At 65.4% G+C, this 17151-nt stretch overlaps 2 protein-coding genes across 2 annotated transcripts in view; both read left to right on the plus strand.

Moving 5' to 3' along the window:
- The first annotated feature begins 261 nt into the window (after positions 1-261).
- On the plus strand, positions 262-3210 carry LOC133752338 (uncharacterized). Its single transcript, XM_062182830.1, has 4 exons — positions 262-353; positions 481-840; positions 961-1063; positions 3127-3210. The coding sequence occupies exons 1-4, from the start codon at positions 262-264 to the stop codon at positions 3208-3210; spliced, it is 639 nt and encodes a 212-aa protein (XP_062038814.1).
- ABCB9 (ATP binding cassette subfamily B member 9) overlaps positions 816-17151 on the plus strand; it is a 24483-nt gene continuing 8147 nt past the window's right edge. Inside the window, exons 1-9 of the mRNA XM_062182021.1 lie at positions 816-840; positions 5737-6410; positions 11051-11165; positions 11484-11614; positions 12361-12566; positions 13592-13789; positions 14683-14811; positions 16206-16394; positions 16703-16876. Of these exons, the coding sequence (XP_062038005.1) occupies positions 5822-6410; positions 11051-11165; positions 11484-11614; positions 12361-12566; positions 13592-13789; positions 14683-14811; positions 16206-16394; positions 16703-16876 (1731 nt within the window). The 5' untranslated portion in view covers positions 816-840; positions 5737-5821. The remainder of the gene's footprint in view (positions 841-5736; positions 6411-11050; positions 11166-11483; positions 11615-12360; positions 12567-13591; positions 13790-14682; positions 14812-16205; positions 16395-16702; positions 16877-17151) is intronic.

The raw sequence follows: 17151 nt of genomic DNA on the forward strand, positions 1-17151 counted from the left end.
AGCAGGCTGAACCCCCGCCGCAGCGCCAGCCCCGTCGCCCGCACCATGGAGCCTGGGCGTCCCCGCCTGCCCCCCGCCTGCACTCCCAGCACCGAGGGTCACTCCCAGCCCCCTTGCCCGGCTCGGCGGCCGCCTGCTGGCTCCTTGGCCGGAGTGCCGGCTCCCGAAGGGCGCACGGTGGGACTCTCAGACCGTGTGCGGCAGTTAGTAGGGCTGCACAAGTCCTTGCTAGACCGCGGAGAGAGTGGATGAGTGAGCATCATGACGGCGCGCTCCCGGGCTCCCTGGGAAAGAGCAAGGCCCCAGCAGGTGAGGCCGTTTCCGTCCCCCACGGAGCGGCCTGGGACCTCCAGGTAAGGCGCACAGCGCACGGCCTGCGGGCACCTGGGAGCCGAGGTCAGCTCAGGTGAGCCGCCCGCAGCTCCGGCCCCGCCCCTCCAGGAAGCCCCGCCCACTTGACAGAGGCCCCGCCCCTTCCAGGAGGCCTCGTCGGGCCTCGCGCCGGGGTCCCCGCCCCGTCCTGCGGATCCCGCCCCCGTCCTGGAGGCCCCGCCCCGTCCTGCGGATCCCGCCCCCGCCCCGTCCTGCGGATCCCGCCCCGGCCCGGAGGCCCCGCCCCGTCCTGCGGATCCCGCCCCCGCCCCGTCGGCCCCGCCCCGTCGTCTCCCGGCCTCCGCGCCCGCCGGGCTCGGCTCCGACCTTGCAGCGGCACCGCGCGGGCGGGAGGCGCGGAGCGAGCGCAGCCCCCACGGCGGCCCCCAATGAGCGGCGCGAAGCCTGCGCCCCCGACGACCAGAGCCCGCTGCGCGCTCCGCCCCCGGCTCACCTGGTGCCTCGCAGGTAAGGGCGCGGCGCCCGGGACCCCAGACCCCGGTGCTCACCAGGCCGCGACGCCTAGTCAGGCGGGGGTCGGGGGCGTCCGTACCCCTGCCCCGGTGAGAGTGGGCGTCTCGTCCGCAGGTGGGCGCCTCCTTGCAGCCCTGCGGGCCCGCGCCCCTGCGCCCGCAGCCCGGGCCTGCGCCCCGCATCCCTGCAGCATCTCTTCGGCGCCCGCAGGGCGAAGGTTCCATTTTTTTAACCCTTCAGGCACCACCGCCTCTTGGAAAATGGGGGAGGCTGGGCTTTGGGGGGCCCTGGAGGGACTGTCTTCCCCCCAGGATCGGGCTTCCGAGAGCTGCCCACCCCCACGGCAGGGCCTGCGGGGCCACCCCGGGTACCCTGGCTGTGGCAGCCTGGGCCTGCTCCCAGGCAAAGCCGAGCCCTCAGTCCCTGCAGCCGGCCGACGGGCCTCCACACCGAGCATCCTGGTCCCCAGGGGCCCCTCCAGGCCTGCGGTGGAGCCGGGGGAGCTGAGAGGGGCCTCTGCTGTGCCCCCTGGGATCGGGTGGCTCTGAGCCCCTCCTGCAGGGGCTGGCTGCAGCCGGGAGGGGCACTGTGGAGAGGACCCCCCCCCCCGCACTCCCCAACGGGCCAGGCTGCCAGGTACCCCAGAGTGAGCCAGAGGCAGCGTGGAGTCAGGGCGAGTGCTGCATGCCCAGCGCTGAGCCTCCTGCCCCAGGGACCCTGGGCTCAGCCCGCGCGTGCTGAGCTGGGGGGGGCTGGCCACTTCGGGGTGAAGCCCCTAGGTTAGGGGCACACAGAGGCCACTTGGGCCTTGCAGCCGCTGGGCAAGGCCAGGCTGCCGTCCTGTTTCCTGCCGGTCTGTTAACTCCTCAGGGTTCTCTAAGATGGTAGTAACCCTGGGGACCCTCAGGGCAGAGACGAGGAGCGGTACTCGGCACCACCCTGCTGTGGGCAGCATGGACGTGGGGCAGCCGGCGTGGACATGGGGCAGCCGGCATGGACATGGGGCAGCCGGCGTGGACATGGGGCAGTCAGCGTGGATGTGGTGTAGCCGGCGTGGTCGTGGGGCAGCCGGCATGGACGTGGGGCAGCCGGTGTGGATGTGGGGCAGCCAGCGTGGATGTGGGGCAGCCGGCGTGGATGTGGGGCAGCCGGCGTGGACGTGGGGCAGCCGGCGTGGATGTGGTATAGCTGGCGTGGTCGTGGGGCAGCTGGCATGGACGTGGGGCAGCCAGCGTGTATGTGGGGCAGCCGGCATGGTCATGTGTAGTCATCGTGGATGTGGGGTAGCCGGCACAGATGTGGGCAGCCAGTGTGGATGTGGTGTAGCCGGCGTGGTCATGTGTAGCTGGTGTGGACCTGGGCAGCCAGCGTGGATGTGGTGTAGCCGGCGTGGTCGTGTGTAGCTGGTGTGGACCTGGGCAGCCAGCGTGGATGTGGTGTAGCCGGCGTGGTCGTGTGTAGCTGGTGTGGACCTGGGCAGCCAGCGTGGATGTGGGCACCCAGCGTGGTCATGTGTAGTCATCGTGGATGTGGGGTAGCCGGCACAGACGTGGGCAGCCAGCGTGGTCGTGTGTAGCTGGTGTAGTCGTGTGTAGCTGGTGTGGACCTGGGCAGCCAGCATGGATGTGGTATAGCCGGCGTGGTCGTGTGTAGCTGGTGTGGACCTGGGCAGCCTGCATGGACGTGAGTAGCCAGCATGGTCGTGTGTAGTCATCGTGGATGTGGGGTAGCCGGCACAGACGTGGGCAGCCAGCGTGGTTGTGTGTAGCTGGTGTAGATGTGGGCTAGCCAGCATAGATGTGGGTAGCTAGCATGTGTGTGGGGCAGCCAGTATGGACATGGGCAGCCAGTGTGGACGTGGGTAGCCAGTATTGATGTGGGTAGCCAGTGTGGACGTGGGCACCCAGCGTGGACGTGGGCACCCAGCGTGGACATGGGCAGCCAGTATGGACATGTATAAGCCGACGTGGACATATGGGAAGCTGGCATGGACATGGGTGGTGGGCACGGACATGTGTAGCTGGCGTGGCCGTGGTGGGAGCTGTCCGTGACCTGCCCCTACCAGACTTCCCCTTCCCACTGCAGGACATGGCCCGGCCAACATCCCCTCTATGGGAGGGAGGGCTCCTGGCAGGACACTGGGGGGGGGGGTCGCCGGCATCGCCCCCACCTTCCTGGGCCAGCTTGGGCCTGGTGCGTCCTGCTCTGGCCTCTGGCCACCAACTTGTCCTTGTCGCTCGGGCCACGCGCTTCCCCCACTTGCCCACCGTTTTCCCACAGCTGCACCTGGCCAAGGGCAGCCCGCACTCCCCAGCCTGGCTGGCCGCCTCACCGCCTTCGTCCTGTCCCCACCGAGCGCTGTAACCAACCTGAGTCGGACTCTGCCTGCTGGGAGCCTGGAGCTCTTGGGGCAGGGGAGCCAGGTGCCCCAGCGTCGCCCCACCTGCTGGGTGACCCTCCCCTAGCCCCCCTCTCCCCCGACCCCGGCTGGGCCTCTCTGTCCCCTCCGTAGGCTGTGATTGGGTGTTTGGAATTGTTTTTCCACTGGGGCTGCAGGTGGTGGCCGGCAGCCCGGGCCAGGGATGTGGGGAGGAAGTCTTCAGAGCCGGGGGCGAGCTGGCCAAGCCCCCGGGCTGCTGTGCGTCCCCCAGGTCTCTGGCCATCTGCCTCCTGTCCACTTCTGAACCCTGGCTTCTTTCTCGGTGCTGCGAGACCCCTCATTCCCGGCAGCAGGAGGCCGTGGCGGAGCTGGCCGGCGGGACCCGGTGCCTCCGGCACTGGCCTGGCCAGGAGGCCGGGGGGCACTGGGCCAGGAGCCTCCCGCTGCCTGGGCTCGGAGTCGAGCTCACCCACTAGCTGGTTCCAGGGCCTCTGCATTGCAGCAGACGGAGCCTGTGCCGGCAGCTCAGCCAGGGCCAGCGCGGAGCAGGAGGCTGGGTGGGGGACGGCTGACCGTCCGTCCCCTCCCCGCTCCTGACCTGACTTGGCCCTGGCTATCTTTGGAGGGGCAGCTGCTGACTATGCAACCCTCGTCCCTGGACAGATGCGACTCTGCCTGGAGGCTCTGGCGTGAGAGCAGGGCCAGGCTTGGGGGTTGTCACACCACGCGCCTTCATGAGGGGTCTCCCACCCATGGGGAGCCTGTTTGGGAGGATGGGAGCTTTGGGATTGAGAACACAGACTTTGCAACTCCACAGCCTGCACACATCTCCCAGCTCTGCTACTTCCTAGCTGTGTGACCCTGGGCAGATTGCTAACCCTCTCTGTTTATCTCTGTTTTCTCACCCATGAAATGGGGATGTCACTACAACCTACTTGGCAGGATTCTCATGGGTATTAACATATGTAAATTAGATGTAAATCAGAACAGCACTGGCCTGTACCTGTTGGCTATTACTATCATCATTAGCTTTATTGTTGTCCCCTCCACAGCTTGAATGAGCCCCTCTGGGATGAACTTAGACAAACACTCCCTGTTGGCAAGTTCTTATTTTAAAAAACCGTTTAGCTTAGCAGTTAAGAGCCCAGACTCTCCCAGCCGTGCCACGCACCTGCTGTGTGACCCCAGGTGAGTTTTTAACTTCTCTGGACTTCAGTTTCTGTGTGTGCCAAACGGGCATGATGTTGGCGTCCGTCTCCTTGTGAGGATTAAGTACGTGGGCCCCACGTGGCGCGTGGCACAGGCCAGGCTCATAGGAGCTGTGTTACATAACCCCGTGTAGCTCGTAGTTATCGGACACCTGCCGTGTGCCAGCCTGGCAGCGCCGGGGCAAAGCATCAGGTGCCAGGTCCCTACGCGTGCGGCCCAGGTCCCTACGCGTGCGGCCCTGGCTTGGGCCCTCGTTGGCCGGGTGTCTGGAGCCGGCGACTGTGTCTCTGGGTCAGTCTTCCCAGCTGTGCGTGGGCAAGTGCGAGGGTCTGGTGCCCCCCCAGAGTGAGGTCAGTCCCCTCACCGTGGGTGGAGGCTGGTCCCTGTCCCTGTCTCGGCTGTCAGGTGTCGACCCGAGGGCTCGAATCTGCAGAGGACAGCGGGACCCCTGCCCCACACCTGGAGGAAGGGGCGGCCCCACCCCGGGCTGGACCTGGCCTGTCGCCAAGGCCACTCCCAAATCCAGGCCACTGCCCGCTTCCCACTGTGCCACAAGGGGCCTGGGGCCGGGGTGAGGAAAAGACCTGGAGACTTCCAAGCAGAGAGGGAGGTGCCTGGGTGGCTTGGGGCCTGTCCCCACCCTCACAGCCTTCAAGCTCGCCCTTGGCCTAAGGGGTCAGGGTTTTTATGGGGTTGCAGATAAGCCTGACTGAGAATAAACACTGGTTAGACAGGACCAGCAGTGATTGCTGTGCGTCAAGTCAAGCCGGGCGCCCAGGCTGCTGGAGCCTCCCGCTGGCTGACGCGCTGTGAGTGAGGAAGCAGGTGTGGAGGGGCTCACGGCGTGCTCCCTGAGCCCTGCGGCGGCGCTCCCTGAGCCCTGCGGGTCTCCTGTGCCTCCCCGGCAGGCGGTGAAGTCCTCCCGTGTGCTCCCCACCCCTGGGGGCCCCTTGTCTTTGCTCCAACCTGCCTCAGGACACTGGCATCATCCGCTCCACCTGTGCCGGCGCCCAGAACTCCCTCTCATCTCACCAACCGCTGCCTTCACAGCGACCTCTTCCCTGCCCCCCCACCCCCACCCCGTCACAGGCACCCTCCCCACCCCTGCGTTCCCAGCATCCCGTGCCCCACGGGAGCCTCCCACCAGGATCCCTGTGGGTGTTGCTCGCTGTCAAATCCCAGCAGAATCAGGCGCCCAGCAGGTGCGCGGGGGCGGAGTCTGCAGCACTTGGGGGAGTCGGTCAGAGATGTCGGGGCTGGGGCTCAGAGGCGTCGGGTGACCTGAGCCCCCACCCCTGCAGGTCGGACCTCGCCCCGTGGGAGATGTCCTCGCCCCCGTGAGCTGGAGCCGCTGCCCTTGTCGCCTGTCCACCGCCAGCCAGCAGGATGCGCCTGTGGAAGGCAGTGGTGGTGACGCTGGCCTACGTGAGCCTGGACGTCGGGGTGACCACGGCCATCTACGTCTTCAGCCACCTGGACCGCAGCCTGCTGGACGACATCCGCCACTTCAATGTCTTCGACTCGGTGCTGGACCTGTGGGCGGCCTGCCTCTACCGCAGCTGCCTGCTGCTGGGGGCCACGATCGGCGTGGCCAAGAACAGCGCGCTGGGGCCGCGGCGGCTGCGGGCCTCGCGCGTGGCCATCACCCTCGTGTGCCTCTTCGTGGGCATCTATGCTGTGGTGAAGCTGCTGCTCTTCTCGGAGGTGCGCAGGCCCATCCGGGACCCGTGGTTCTGGGCCCTGTTCGTGTGGACGTACGTCTCCCTCGCCGCCTCCTTCCTGCTCTGGTGGCTGCTGTCCACGGTGCGGCCCTACGCCGAGGTCCTGGAGCCAGGCGCCGGCGCCGAGACGGAGGCCGACGGCTTCCCCGCCGAGCAGGCGTCCGGGGCCACCCTGCAGAAGCTGCTGTCCTACACCAAGCCCGACGTGGCCTTCCTCGTGGCCGCCTCCTTCTTCCTCATCGTGGCTGCTCTGGGTGAGTGAGGACCGGGGCCCTGGCTCGGCCGGAGTTCAGTGGGGGGTGGGGTAGAGCGCCCCGTCGTCCTTCCTGGTTTTGGATACTTCAAACAGCAAATTGACACAAAAAGCAAAACCTTGTGACGTTGCCCCTGGTTCTGCCCCTACTGCCCAAGGCTGACCGTGGGACACGTATCCCGAAGCTTCCAAGAGGGCAGCAGGGACTCGCTCTGTGTGGCTTCTTAGGTGCGTGTCCAGTGTTTCCTTACACAGCGACAAGCTAAAGGAACACATTACTGCTCCTCCTCTTCTTCTTCTTCTTCTTCTTCTTTTTTTTTTTTTTTAAGATTTATTTATTTGGTTGAAAGGCAGAGTGAAAGAAAGGGAGTGGGACAGGGAGAGAGAGAGAGAGGTCTTCCATCCGCTGGTTCACTCCCCAGATGGCTCCAACAGCCCAAGCTGGGCCAATCCGAAGCCAGGAGCCAGGAGCTTCTTGCGGGTCTCCCACGCGGGTGCAGGGGCCCGAGGACTTGGGCCACCTTCTACTGCTTTCCCAGGCTCATGCGCAGGGAGGTGGATGAGAAGTGAAGTGGCCGGGACTGCACCAGGTGCCTGGGTGCGATGCCGGCGTCGCAGGTGGCAGCTTCACCCGCTGCGCCCCAGTGCCGGCCCCGTCCCCGTTTCTCCCGCACACTTTGTGTCTTGCTCTTTTCTCTTCTCAAGGTATTCTAGAATGTTCTGTGTCAGGCCTCCTTCCCTTTGGGGCTGCCAGCTTAGTCCATCACGTGACGTCCCGTGATGAGTCAGCGAGCCTCCCGCTGGGCCCTGGCGTGTCTTTTTCTCCTGTTGCTACCTTTTCCCGCGAACGTGGCCGGGTCTGTGGGGTGGATTCCTGGGAGTGGGGTCTCCGGGCCCAAGGCGTTTTTGGTCATTAAACAGCAGAATCGAGGAGAAACCCTGAGGATGTTGTCCAGGGTGAGGGTGCTCCCTTGTGGGGCCGCTGCGTCGCCACGGGCACGGGTGTGGATGTGGGTCCTGGTTGGCCGGGAAAGATGTGAGTTGAGGTGGAGCCAGCCTGGGGGCAGTCACTGGCATGGCAGGGGCCAAGCTCCTGGGTTCTGAGGGCACGGATCCTGGTCCTGATCCCTACCCAGCAGTGTGGCCCTGGGCCGCTAGTGAACCCGCCTGGGCCTCTGTCGCCCCCTCCACGGAGATGGGGTCATTAGACTCCTTACCTGGGGGCCGGCGCAGTGCATGGTGGGTTAAGCCACCAACTACAGTGCTGGCATCTTGTATGGGCACAAGTTCAAGTCCTGGCTGCTCCCCTTCCGATCCAGCTCCCTTCTATGGCCTGGGAAAGCAGCAGAGGATGGCCCAAGTCCTTGGGCCCCTGCACCCACGTGGGAGACCCAGAAGAAGCTCCTGGCCTCTGGTTTTGGATTGGCCCAGCCCTAGCCATTGTGGCCATTTGGGGAGTGAACCAGCAAATGGAAGTCTTCTCTCTCTCTCTTTCTCTGTAGCTCGGCCTGTCAAATAAATAATCCATTAAAACAAAACAAAACAAAACCAAAACCGAAAAACAAAACGAGAGTCCTTATCTGATGGCCTTGTCCATCTGGAACGAGAACAGATGGGCAGGGCTGGGTGCCGCGCTGGGCACGTCACAGTGGGAAGCAAGGATGGCAGCTGACGGGAGCTTTTAAGGTTTGAACGGAGCCAGAACGTGCTCGAAACAGACCGGAGCCGACCCTGAGCTCTGCTTCCCGGCCACGCTCACAGCCGAGGGCTCTAGCAGGTTTCTCGTGCTCACCTGGTGTAGCCTCCCGATCTGTAAAATGGGCTCACAACACCCTCGGCGCTCGGGGCCGTGAGGATCGCCGAGTTCCTACGAGGAAGGCGCCTCGGCCAGTGCCTGGCTGCAGCTCTGAGGGGTGGACAGCGCCTTCCTGCCGGCCGCACAGTGGCCCCACTCGACTGTGGCCCTCGGCCACACCTCAGGTGCACAGCCACCCTCCTGCCTCCATGGCAGCTCCCACCCCGGGCGCCCGAGGGGTGTTGCAGGTGGATGGAGGGGGGGTGGCTCCTGCCTGTGCAGTCGAGGCTCAGGCCCCATCTTTGTGAGCGACCCTAGCAGCTATTACTGGTATTTTTTAGTGGTGCCATTATTTCTTTTTCCCAAGATTTATTTGAAAGGCAGAGTTACAGAGAGAGCACACACACACACACAGAGAGAGATCTTCTATCCACTGGTCCACTCCCCAAATGGCCACAACACCCAGGGCTGGGCCAGGCCGAAGCCAGGAGCCGGGACTTGTTCCAGGTCTCCCACTTTGGGGAACTGGCCCAAGCACTGGGCCTCCTCTGCTGCTTTCCCAGGCCACAGCAGGGAGCTGGACTGGAAGCAGAGCAGCAGGGACTCAAACTGGCACCCATGGGAGATGCCAGCACTGCAGGGGCGGCTTAGCCTCCTACGCCACAACGCCGGCCCCAGGGCACTTGTTTGACCAGGCCAGACCTCAGTCTTCGCCCGCCAGGGGCCTTCTCGGGCTGGGAATGGGATGAAGCTCGAGGCCTGGCAGAAGGAAGCGCTTACTGGGGTTCAGGCCGTGAGAAGTCACCATGATTTTGCAGTGCCCAGCTTTTTCTGTTCTTTGATAATCTTAAAAAAATACAGCACTCTTTTGGTGTTGAGTATTCGATCCTGTTCAACTAGAATTCTTTAGTATGGATTGCATGACAATCCATATTGCGTATTGGGTGGCTTTTTTTTTCCCCAAGATTGATTTATTTAGGGGCTGGCATTGTATAGCGGGTAAAGACGCCCCCTGCGGTGCCAGCGTCCCCTGTGGGCACCAGTACATGTCTCACTGCTCCCTGCTAATGGCTTGGGAAAGCAGCAGAAGACAGCCCAAGTGTTTGGTCTCCTGCCTTCCACATGGGAGACCTGGAAGAGGCTCTCTCTGTAACTTTGCCTTTCAAATTATAATAAATGAATAGGTGGCGGGGAGAGAGGGGGAGAGAGGGAGATCGTCCTTCTGCCGCTTCACTCCTCAAATGGCTGCCCTGGCCAGGGCTGGGCCAGGCCAAAGCCAGGATCCTGGAACTCCAACTGGGTCTCCCACACGTGCGCAGGGGCCTCAGAACTTGGGCCATCTTCCGCAGCTTTCCCAGGCCATAGCAGAGAGCTGGATGGGAAGTGGAGCAGCCGGGACTCGAACCAGCACTCGTACAGGATGCTGGTGTCATAGTAACCCATGCCGGCCCCTTGGGTGGCTTTCTGAGACTTGAAGGAGGTAAGAGCTAAGAGCTGCCCAGGCCGTGAGAGGGGCCAGGCCGTGCAAAGGCCCTGGACTTTGGTTCTTCCCCGGGTGAGACTGGACTTTGAGCCGAGGAGGACCACGATGTGGGCGGGCTTCCGCCGGACCCCATTGCCTGCGTGTGGTGGACAGGCTGCTGAGACAGGGCAAGTCTGGCATCCTGGCCGGGGGGAGGGGCGCAGAGGCAGTGAACGCGGGCGGGCTCAGGAAATCCCAAGGGCTCCACAGCGTGAGTGTAGCTCCAGGCCGCGCTCGCTGACCCCGTTCCTCCCTGTGGGTAAACCGAGGCAGAAGTCCACTAGGGGGCAGAGGCCTTCCAGCTGCCACCTTGTGGTTCCCCGGGCAAGTCCAGCAGAGGGCACCAGACCCCCACGGAAGCCGTGCTGGCCGGGAAGCTGAGCCAGGCCAGGTGGAGCTGGCCCGGGAAGGCCTGGCCGGACCCAACCTTGGTGTGTTCGCCAGCCTTTATGGAGCACCTACTGTATGCCCAGCCCCACGCCCGGCTCTGCAGCAAAGGTGTCCTGGGAGGAACAGGGGCCCTGCTGCCGTGCCAGTGGCTGCCCCCGAGGGTGGCGACCGTCCAGCGGGCCCACGTGTGCTGCTGCAACACAGGACACAGGCTGGGTCCTTCATAGGTGGCGGAAATGTGTCCCCGTCAGGCCCAGCCACCAGCAGGCGTGGTGTCCGTCAAGGATTTGCCCTCTGCCCATGAGGGGGTGCCTGGTTCCTGGGTCCATGCGTCCCAATAGGCGGGCGTGCAGACAGCAAAGCCCCCCCTCAGCCAGTCCGGGAGCTGGCCTAATCCGCCCTGGGGGCTCCACCCTCCCATCACTCCCAAAGCCCCCCACCCCTGGAGTCACCTGTGACCAAGTCAGGACAAAGAAAGGGAGGGCACGTGGGAGGCCAGCTTGGGTCTCTGAGTGTCCTGGGATGGTCGTGAGGGGCCAAGGAGCCCTGAGCCTGGGGGAGGCGTCACCTGGCCGGCTGGACGGTGTCCCCCCAGGGGCCGGGGCGGCGATTCCCAGCCATGGCTGAAACCAGAAAATGAACACTGCACAAGGTGCTGGAGACCACACTCTGGACTCTGCCGACAGGAGGGCGAGGTCAGCCTCGGCGCCACGCCAGCCAGCCAGCGGCGGCCCGGGGTCCTCTTGTCTTCACCTTCCTCGTCCATAAAGGGGAGGTGGCGCTCCGGCCGCCTGGGGCCTCGTGTTTCCTGCCCCCCAGCTCTCCAGAGGGGGAGTTCTGTGGAGGTCACCTGGCGTCCGCCTGGGGGGGAAAGCCCTGGGGGAGGTGCGGGCCCCTGGCTGCAGGCGCCCTGAGCCCCGCCTGCCTCCCCCAGGAGAGACCTTCCTGCCCTACTACACCGGCCGCGCCATCGACAGCATCGTCCTTCAGAAGAGCATGGAGCAGTTCAGCACGGCCGTCACCATCGTGTGTCTGCTGGCCATCGGCAGGTAGCCAGCCGGCCCCGCACTGCAGGGTGGGCAGGAGAGCCGGGGCCAGGAGACCCCCGGAAGTACCCCTGGGGGGGACTGGGCCACACCCTCCAGGCCCTAAAAATGGCTTCAGTCCTCCAGGGTGCCCTCCCGGTCCCTGGCTGGCTCCCCAGCAGCAATCTGGCCTACCACAAGGCCGCCTGGCGGCAGAGGGCGCTGGCCAGGAAACTGGGGTCCCTGGCCCGGAGCCCCCGAGGCGTGGCTCTGCAGAGCAGGGCCCGCGGGCTGAGGGGTCGCTGTGGAAGGCGCGCTCTGACGTCTCCCACCTGCCATCAGCTCGTTTGCCGCAGGGGCCCGGGGCGGCATCTTCACCCTCGTGTTCGCCAGACTCAACGTCCGGCTGCGGAGTTGCCTCTTCCGCTCGCTGGTGTCGCAGGAGACGAGCTTCTTCGATGAGAACCGCACAGGTCGGTCCTCGGGGGCCTCGGCGTCCCAGGGCTCGGGGCTGGGGGCTGGCGCTGGCCAGGGAGGGCTTGCGTCACGCTGAGGAGCTGAACGGGCCCAGCGATGTGCCCAGCCCTGCTGGCCTCACCCACCAGCAAGTCCAGGCTGGACACGCCCAGGGACTGGCTTGGGCTTCTGGCCTGGCCGCTGCGGCTGCGGTGTGGGCCGTGGCCACTGTTGGACCCCACCCAGGCCGCCCAAGCTCCCCATCGGGAGCCAAGGCCTTGTCACTCGCCTCCCCTGAGGGCCAAGCCCACGCCGGCCTGTGGCTCCCCTGCAGGTCGGCAGCCGGGGTCACCGGGGCCGGGCCGGCAAAGACAGCGTAGCACTGGCTGGGATCCCCACATAGGCCAGCCCGGGGTGTCTTGGTTCCACCACGTGCAGAGCCGGCCTCACTGAGCCGCTAGCTTCCCTCCTGTAAAATAGGACGACTGGCCGGCACCAGGGGCTGCTGGGAAGCCCTTGCCCGTGAGGGAGGTGGGGTCTGCTCTTCTGCCCCCACTGCTCTGGCCACGCTGTTTCTCTGCAGGGCAGGGGGAGGGCAGGGCCCCCACCACCCAGCAGGAGGAGTAGACACAGGCTCCCTGGCTGGACCATGGGGTCGGGCAGCACTTCCTCAAGTGGTGACAGGCCGGGGTGGGGGCCGCCCACGTCTCCCAAGCCCCTCGCCGCCCCTGCACCTGCCACCACGGCCCTCCCCACGTTGCAGGCGACCTCATCTCCCGCCTCACCTCGGACACCACCATGGTCAGCGACCTGGTGTCCCAGAACATCAACATCTTCCTGCGGAACACGGTCAAGGTCACGGGCGTGGTGGTCTTCATGTTCAGCCTGTCCTGGCAGCTGTCCCTGGTCACCTTCATGGGCTTCCCCATCATCATGATGGTGTCCAGCGTCTACGGCAGGTACTACAAGGTAGGCGCCGGCGCGGCCTCTGCGGGCAGACGGGAGACAGCCCGGTGCAGCACTGGCAGTAGGCAGGAGCGTGCAGCGCTGCGGCTCAGACGCCGCTTGGGGGCCACCGCTCCCGTGTGAGAGTCCTGGCCACTCCACTCCACTCAGCTCCCTGCTCAGCACTCTGGGGGCAGACGACGGCTGCGACCGCGCTCCTGACTTCAGCCTGGGCTGTCGTGGGCACCGGGGAGTGAACCAGCAGACGGAAGATCTCTCTCTCTCTCTGCCTCTTTCCGTCTCTGTATCTCTGTCTCCTTGCCTTTCAAATAAGATGAAGATAAATAATTTTTTAGAAAGATTTATTTATTTGAGAGGCAGAGTTACAGAGAAAGAGAAGAGAGAGAGGAAGGTATCTTCCATCCGCCGGTTCACTCCCCAAATGGCCATGACAGCTGGGGCTGGGCCACGCCAGAGCCAGGAGCCAGAGCTTCTTCCAGGTCTCCCACGTGGGTGCAGGGACCAGAGCACGTGGGCCACCGTCTACTGTTTTCCCAGAGACATTAGCAGGGAGCTGGATCGGAAGTGGAGCAGCCGGGACTTGAACCGGTGGCCATGTGGGATGCCGACACTGCAGGCCTCAGCCTAACCCACTGTGCCTGCCCTCACTTTGTCCCAGGAGTTAGGGAATGTTGAGGATGTAAATGGTGCCCTGTACAAAACTGGTGATCCTTGTATAGTGTACAACCTGGACGACCATCCAGGGCATCCCTGCTCATACGCCAGCCCAGGATCAGGTGTCGCGGCTCCGTATGGTCGTGTGCGGCCTCCTTGGGGTACTGGGGATGACGTTATCATCAGCCCCCATACCCTGGAGCCCCCCAGATTTGTCCTCTGAGTCTTCTAAAGAGACAGAGCTGAATCATGTCTGCTCGTCCCAGAACTCCCGGCATGGACCACGCACCAACAGAGGGTAGAAGTGGGCCTCGGGGAGGGGGAGGCGTCCCGCGTTGGGGTCTCTTCCTCCTCGCCCCGCTTCCTGCCCATAGAGGCTCTCCAAAGAGGTGCAGAGCGCCCTGGCCAGGGCCAGCAGCTCGGCCGAGGAGACCATCAGCGCCCTGAAGACCGTGCGCAGTTTCGCCAACGAGGAGGAGGAGGCCGAGACGCACCTGCGGAAGCTGCAGCAGGTGTACAAGCTGAACAGGAAGGAGGCGGCGGCCTACATGTACTACGTCTGGGGCAGCGGGGTACGTGCCGCGGGCCCGGCAGGCCTGGCCGTGGGGGGAAGCCCCTGACCCAGGACACGGCCGGCTCACCACGGGTCCATGGCAGCAGGCAGCCCCCCGGTGGCGGTGCCAGGTCCCAGCGGCCGAGCCGGGTGCAGCCTCTCCCCCTCACCTGGAGCCCGCTTTTCCCAACTGGGGATCCTCCCCCAAGCAAAGAGGGACATCACGCTCCACCCCAAGGGCAACCACGGTCCCCACCGTGGGCCACTTTCTGGCGAGTCCCCTGCTACAACCACACGACCCCAATGGGAGCGTGGGGAGCGGCAGGTGTCATGGCCGCTCACCAGCCACTCTGGAAGGAGGGCTGGGCAGGGGCAGCCGGGAGGCCAGGATGCACAAGGAGCTGGTGGGCGACAGGAGCAGCAGCCTGGGGTGGGGCTGCTCCGGGGCCCCGCAGGGCAGGCCACTGGCCAGCACCCCGCCAAAGTGCCAGCCACGGAGGAGAGGATGGGGCTGAAGTCCGCTCAGCCTTCCGCCCACTGCAGGGGACGCCCCAACCGCTGGCACTGCTTTGGGGGTGGGAGTGGGGGTTGGGGGACAGTCAGGGCCCAGGGGGGCCCCAGATGGAACCTAGGTGGGAAGGAGGCAGAGACTTCAATACTCTGCCCTGCTGTGTGACCTTAGCCAGGGAACTCAACCTCTCTGAGCCGTGCTCTGCCCAGGGCTGGCGTGTGCGTGCCAGGGCCTCACAGAGAAAGGCTGCTCTCGGGCCAAGCCCGTGGGAGCAGGTTTCGGGGGAGACTCCCAGGAGGACGTCTCTGCCAGCTGCGGCCAGGTGTGCGGGGCCCACGGGGACGCTGCACCCTGGAGCCCAGGCCCCTGACCTGAGCCCCTCTCGCCCCGTCCGCCCCCAGCTCACGCTGCTGGTGGTCCAGGTCAGCATCCTCTACTATGGGGGCCACCTCGTCATCTCGGGCCAGATGACCAGCGGCAACCTCATCGCCTTCATCATCTACGAGTTTGTCCTGGGGGACTGCATGGAGGTGAGGGCGGCTGAGGGGCGGGCCGTGGGGGGGACGGATCTGGAGGGGGTGGGGGTGCTGGGACCCTCAGGATTCCGGAAGTGCTGACGAGAGCTGGGGCCAGGCTTGAGCACCATTGAGGTCCTGTAGCTCAGGGGAGGAGGCCGAGGCTCGGGGGTGGGGGGGCTGTGTTCTGAGCTGCCCTGGGGAGCTGATCTTGGCCGCGGGCACAGCAGGGGTCATTTTCAGGTGTGTTCATTTGGCTCCCTCCTGAGGCAGAGTGCAGTGCACTGGTTGGCTTGGCAGTGGGTCCAGGAAGTGGGGGGTTGGGGGTGACTGGTGGGGTGACAGTGAGCCGGGAGAAGGGAAGAAAGTGGACAGAGCTGGGCCCTGGGGCTTCTTCCTTGGTGATTTGGTGATGGCCAGAAGCACCTGCCTGGACTGGTCTCACCTGAGGCCAAGGGAGCTGGGCTCCAGGTCAGCCGGGGGTGGGGGTGTCATTTTGTGGCCTGCTCCACGCTCGTGGCAGTCGGAGGTGGGGTGAGGGGCGCAGGGCCTGCGGTGCCGCGCAGCCTGCGGTGTGCGCCGGCTCCAGAGCCACCTGCAGCGTCCGTTCCCGGCTCTGCGGTGCCTGGGGGCACGGAGTGTGTCCCAGGACGTGCGCTGCAGTGGTCAGGGGTTAGGGAGGCGCGGCTGTCTGTCATGTGAGAGCCCACGGGGCAGCACAGGAGCGAGCCAAGCCCTGACGCGGAGGGGCTGGCTGGCAGAGCGTTTCACTGAGGCTGCGCGGGCGGGGAGGGGCGCACCGGGAGGCCGACCCTGCCGATGGGCCCCTGAGCATCCCACCAGTGACGGCAGCCACGGTTGTGCGCACTGGGCGACCCCTGCTTCACCAGCGAGCACACCCAGGTGAGGCACCTGCCAGCCGCCACTTCCCTGCTGTGCCACCCGGGGCAGGTGACCCCAGCTCCTGTGCCTGGGTCCCCTGGGCAGTGCAGGGGAGAAAGGTCTAGAAGGGGCCCGTAGAAGGGACATCACAGCCCCCCACCCCCACCTCCTTCTCTGTCGCACACTCTGTGCCCACGGAGGGTGTGAGGGTGGAGCGTGCACACGGAGACTCTGTTTAAAACCTGAAACGTCAACACCAGGCCGGCTTCCGGCTCTGCCCGAAGGGGGGCGCGGTGGCCGATGGCACCTGCTCCGCCAGGCTGCCAGGACCGAGCGTGGTGATGCCCGCCGGGCCTGGCTGCTGCCGCGTGCTGATGGCTGGTGCCCGACCTGGCCCCCTCAGTCTCAGCCTCCCCTGCCCACCCCCGGGTCTGCGGGCTCTGCCCTGGCCCTCACCCCTCGGGTGCGGCAGGCGGGCGGGTGGGCGGCTGGGGAGGCACGGGAACCTGTGTGTGCTCCGCCCGCAGTCCGTGGGCTCCGTCTACAGCGGCCTCATGCAAGGAGTGGGCGCGGCCGAGAAGGTGTTCGAGTTCATCGACCGAAAGCCGACCATGGTGCATGACGGGAGCCTGGCCCCCGACCACCTGGAGGGCCGCGTGGACTTTGAGAACGTGACCTTCACCTACCGGACTCGGCCGCACACGCAGGTCCTGCAGGTGAGGACGTGGCCCGGCCGCTCCCCAACACTGGTCCAGGGTGGACATGGTGAGGTCTCTGTCCCCCTGGGAGTTTGGGCTCCAGCTGGGGGAAGGCGGAGCCGGAAGAATGCTGGAAAGAAGACAGTGCAGGGTGCTGGGGGGGGGGGCGTGTGGGGTCAAGGAGGGCTTCTCGGAGGAGGAGGCTGGAGCTGAGGCCCACCCAGGAGGCCCCGGGGAGAATCTGGGTGCAGGAAGCAGCGAGAAGGGGGAGGCCTGGCCAGGTGTCCACAGCCGGTGGCCCGCCTGCTCCCCCGTGCCCCTCGCAGAACGTCTCCTTCAGCCTGTGTCCGGGCAAGGTGACGGCCCTCGTGGGGCCCTCAGGCAGTGGCAAGAGCTCCTGCGTGAACATCCTGGAGAACTTCTACCCGCTGGAGGGTGGCCGCGTACTGCTGGACGGCAAGCCCCTGGGCGCCTACGACCACAAGTACCTGCACCGCGTGGTGAGTGCCCACGCAGCCCCGCGCAGCGAGAGAGCACATTCTGGCACTGCAGACGCCCCCTTCCCGCAGGAGCCCCCTCCCCGCGCCTCCCCCAGAAATGAGGTCATCATTTTCTCCTTCCATTGCTTTGCTCTGTGCGCTCTGGGCTCGGCACAGCTGTGAGCCTGGCTTGGCGGCTCCGTCCAGGTAGACTCGTGCATCCCAGAATCCACCTGACCACGGAACGACAGCGTCCCAAAAGGAAAAACAGCACCGGGCTGAGCACGTGCGGACTT

The sequence above is a fragment of the Lepus europaeus genome, chromosome 23, assembly GCF_033115175.1.
Source record: "Lepus europaeus isolate LE1 chromosome 23, mLepTim1.pri, whole genome shotgun sequence".
Taxonomy (NCBI): domain Eukaryota; kingdom Metazoa; phylum Chordata; class Mammalia; order Lagomorpha; family Leporidae; genus Lepus; species Lepus europaeus.

Bases quoted from the DNA above. Each gene is read 5' to 3' on its own strand.
- LOC133752338 (XM_062182830.1), top strand. From the start codon at position 262: ATGACGGCGCGCTCCCGGGCTCCCTGGGAAAGAGCAAGGCCCCAGCAG. The intron at 354-480 runs GTAAGGCGCACA...CGCCCCTTCCAG, and splicing joins GAGCGGCCTGGGACCTCCAG to GAGGCCTCGTCGGGCCTCGC. The intron at 841-960 runs GTAAGGGCGCGG...TCTCGTCCGCAG, and splicing joins GCTCACCTGGTGCCTCGCAG to GTGGGCGCCTCCTTGCAGCC.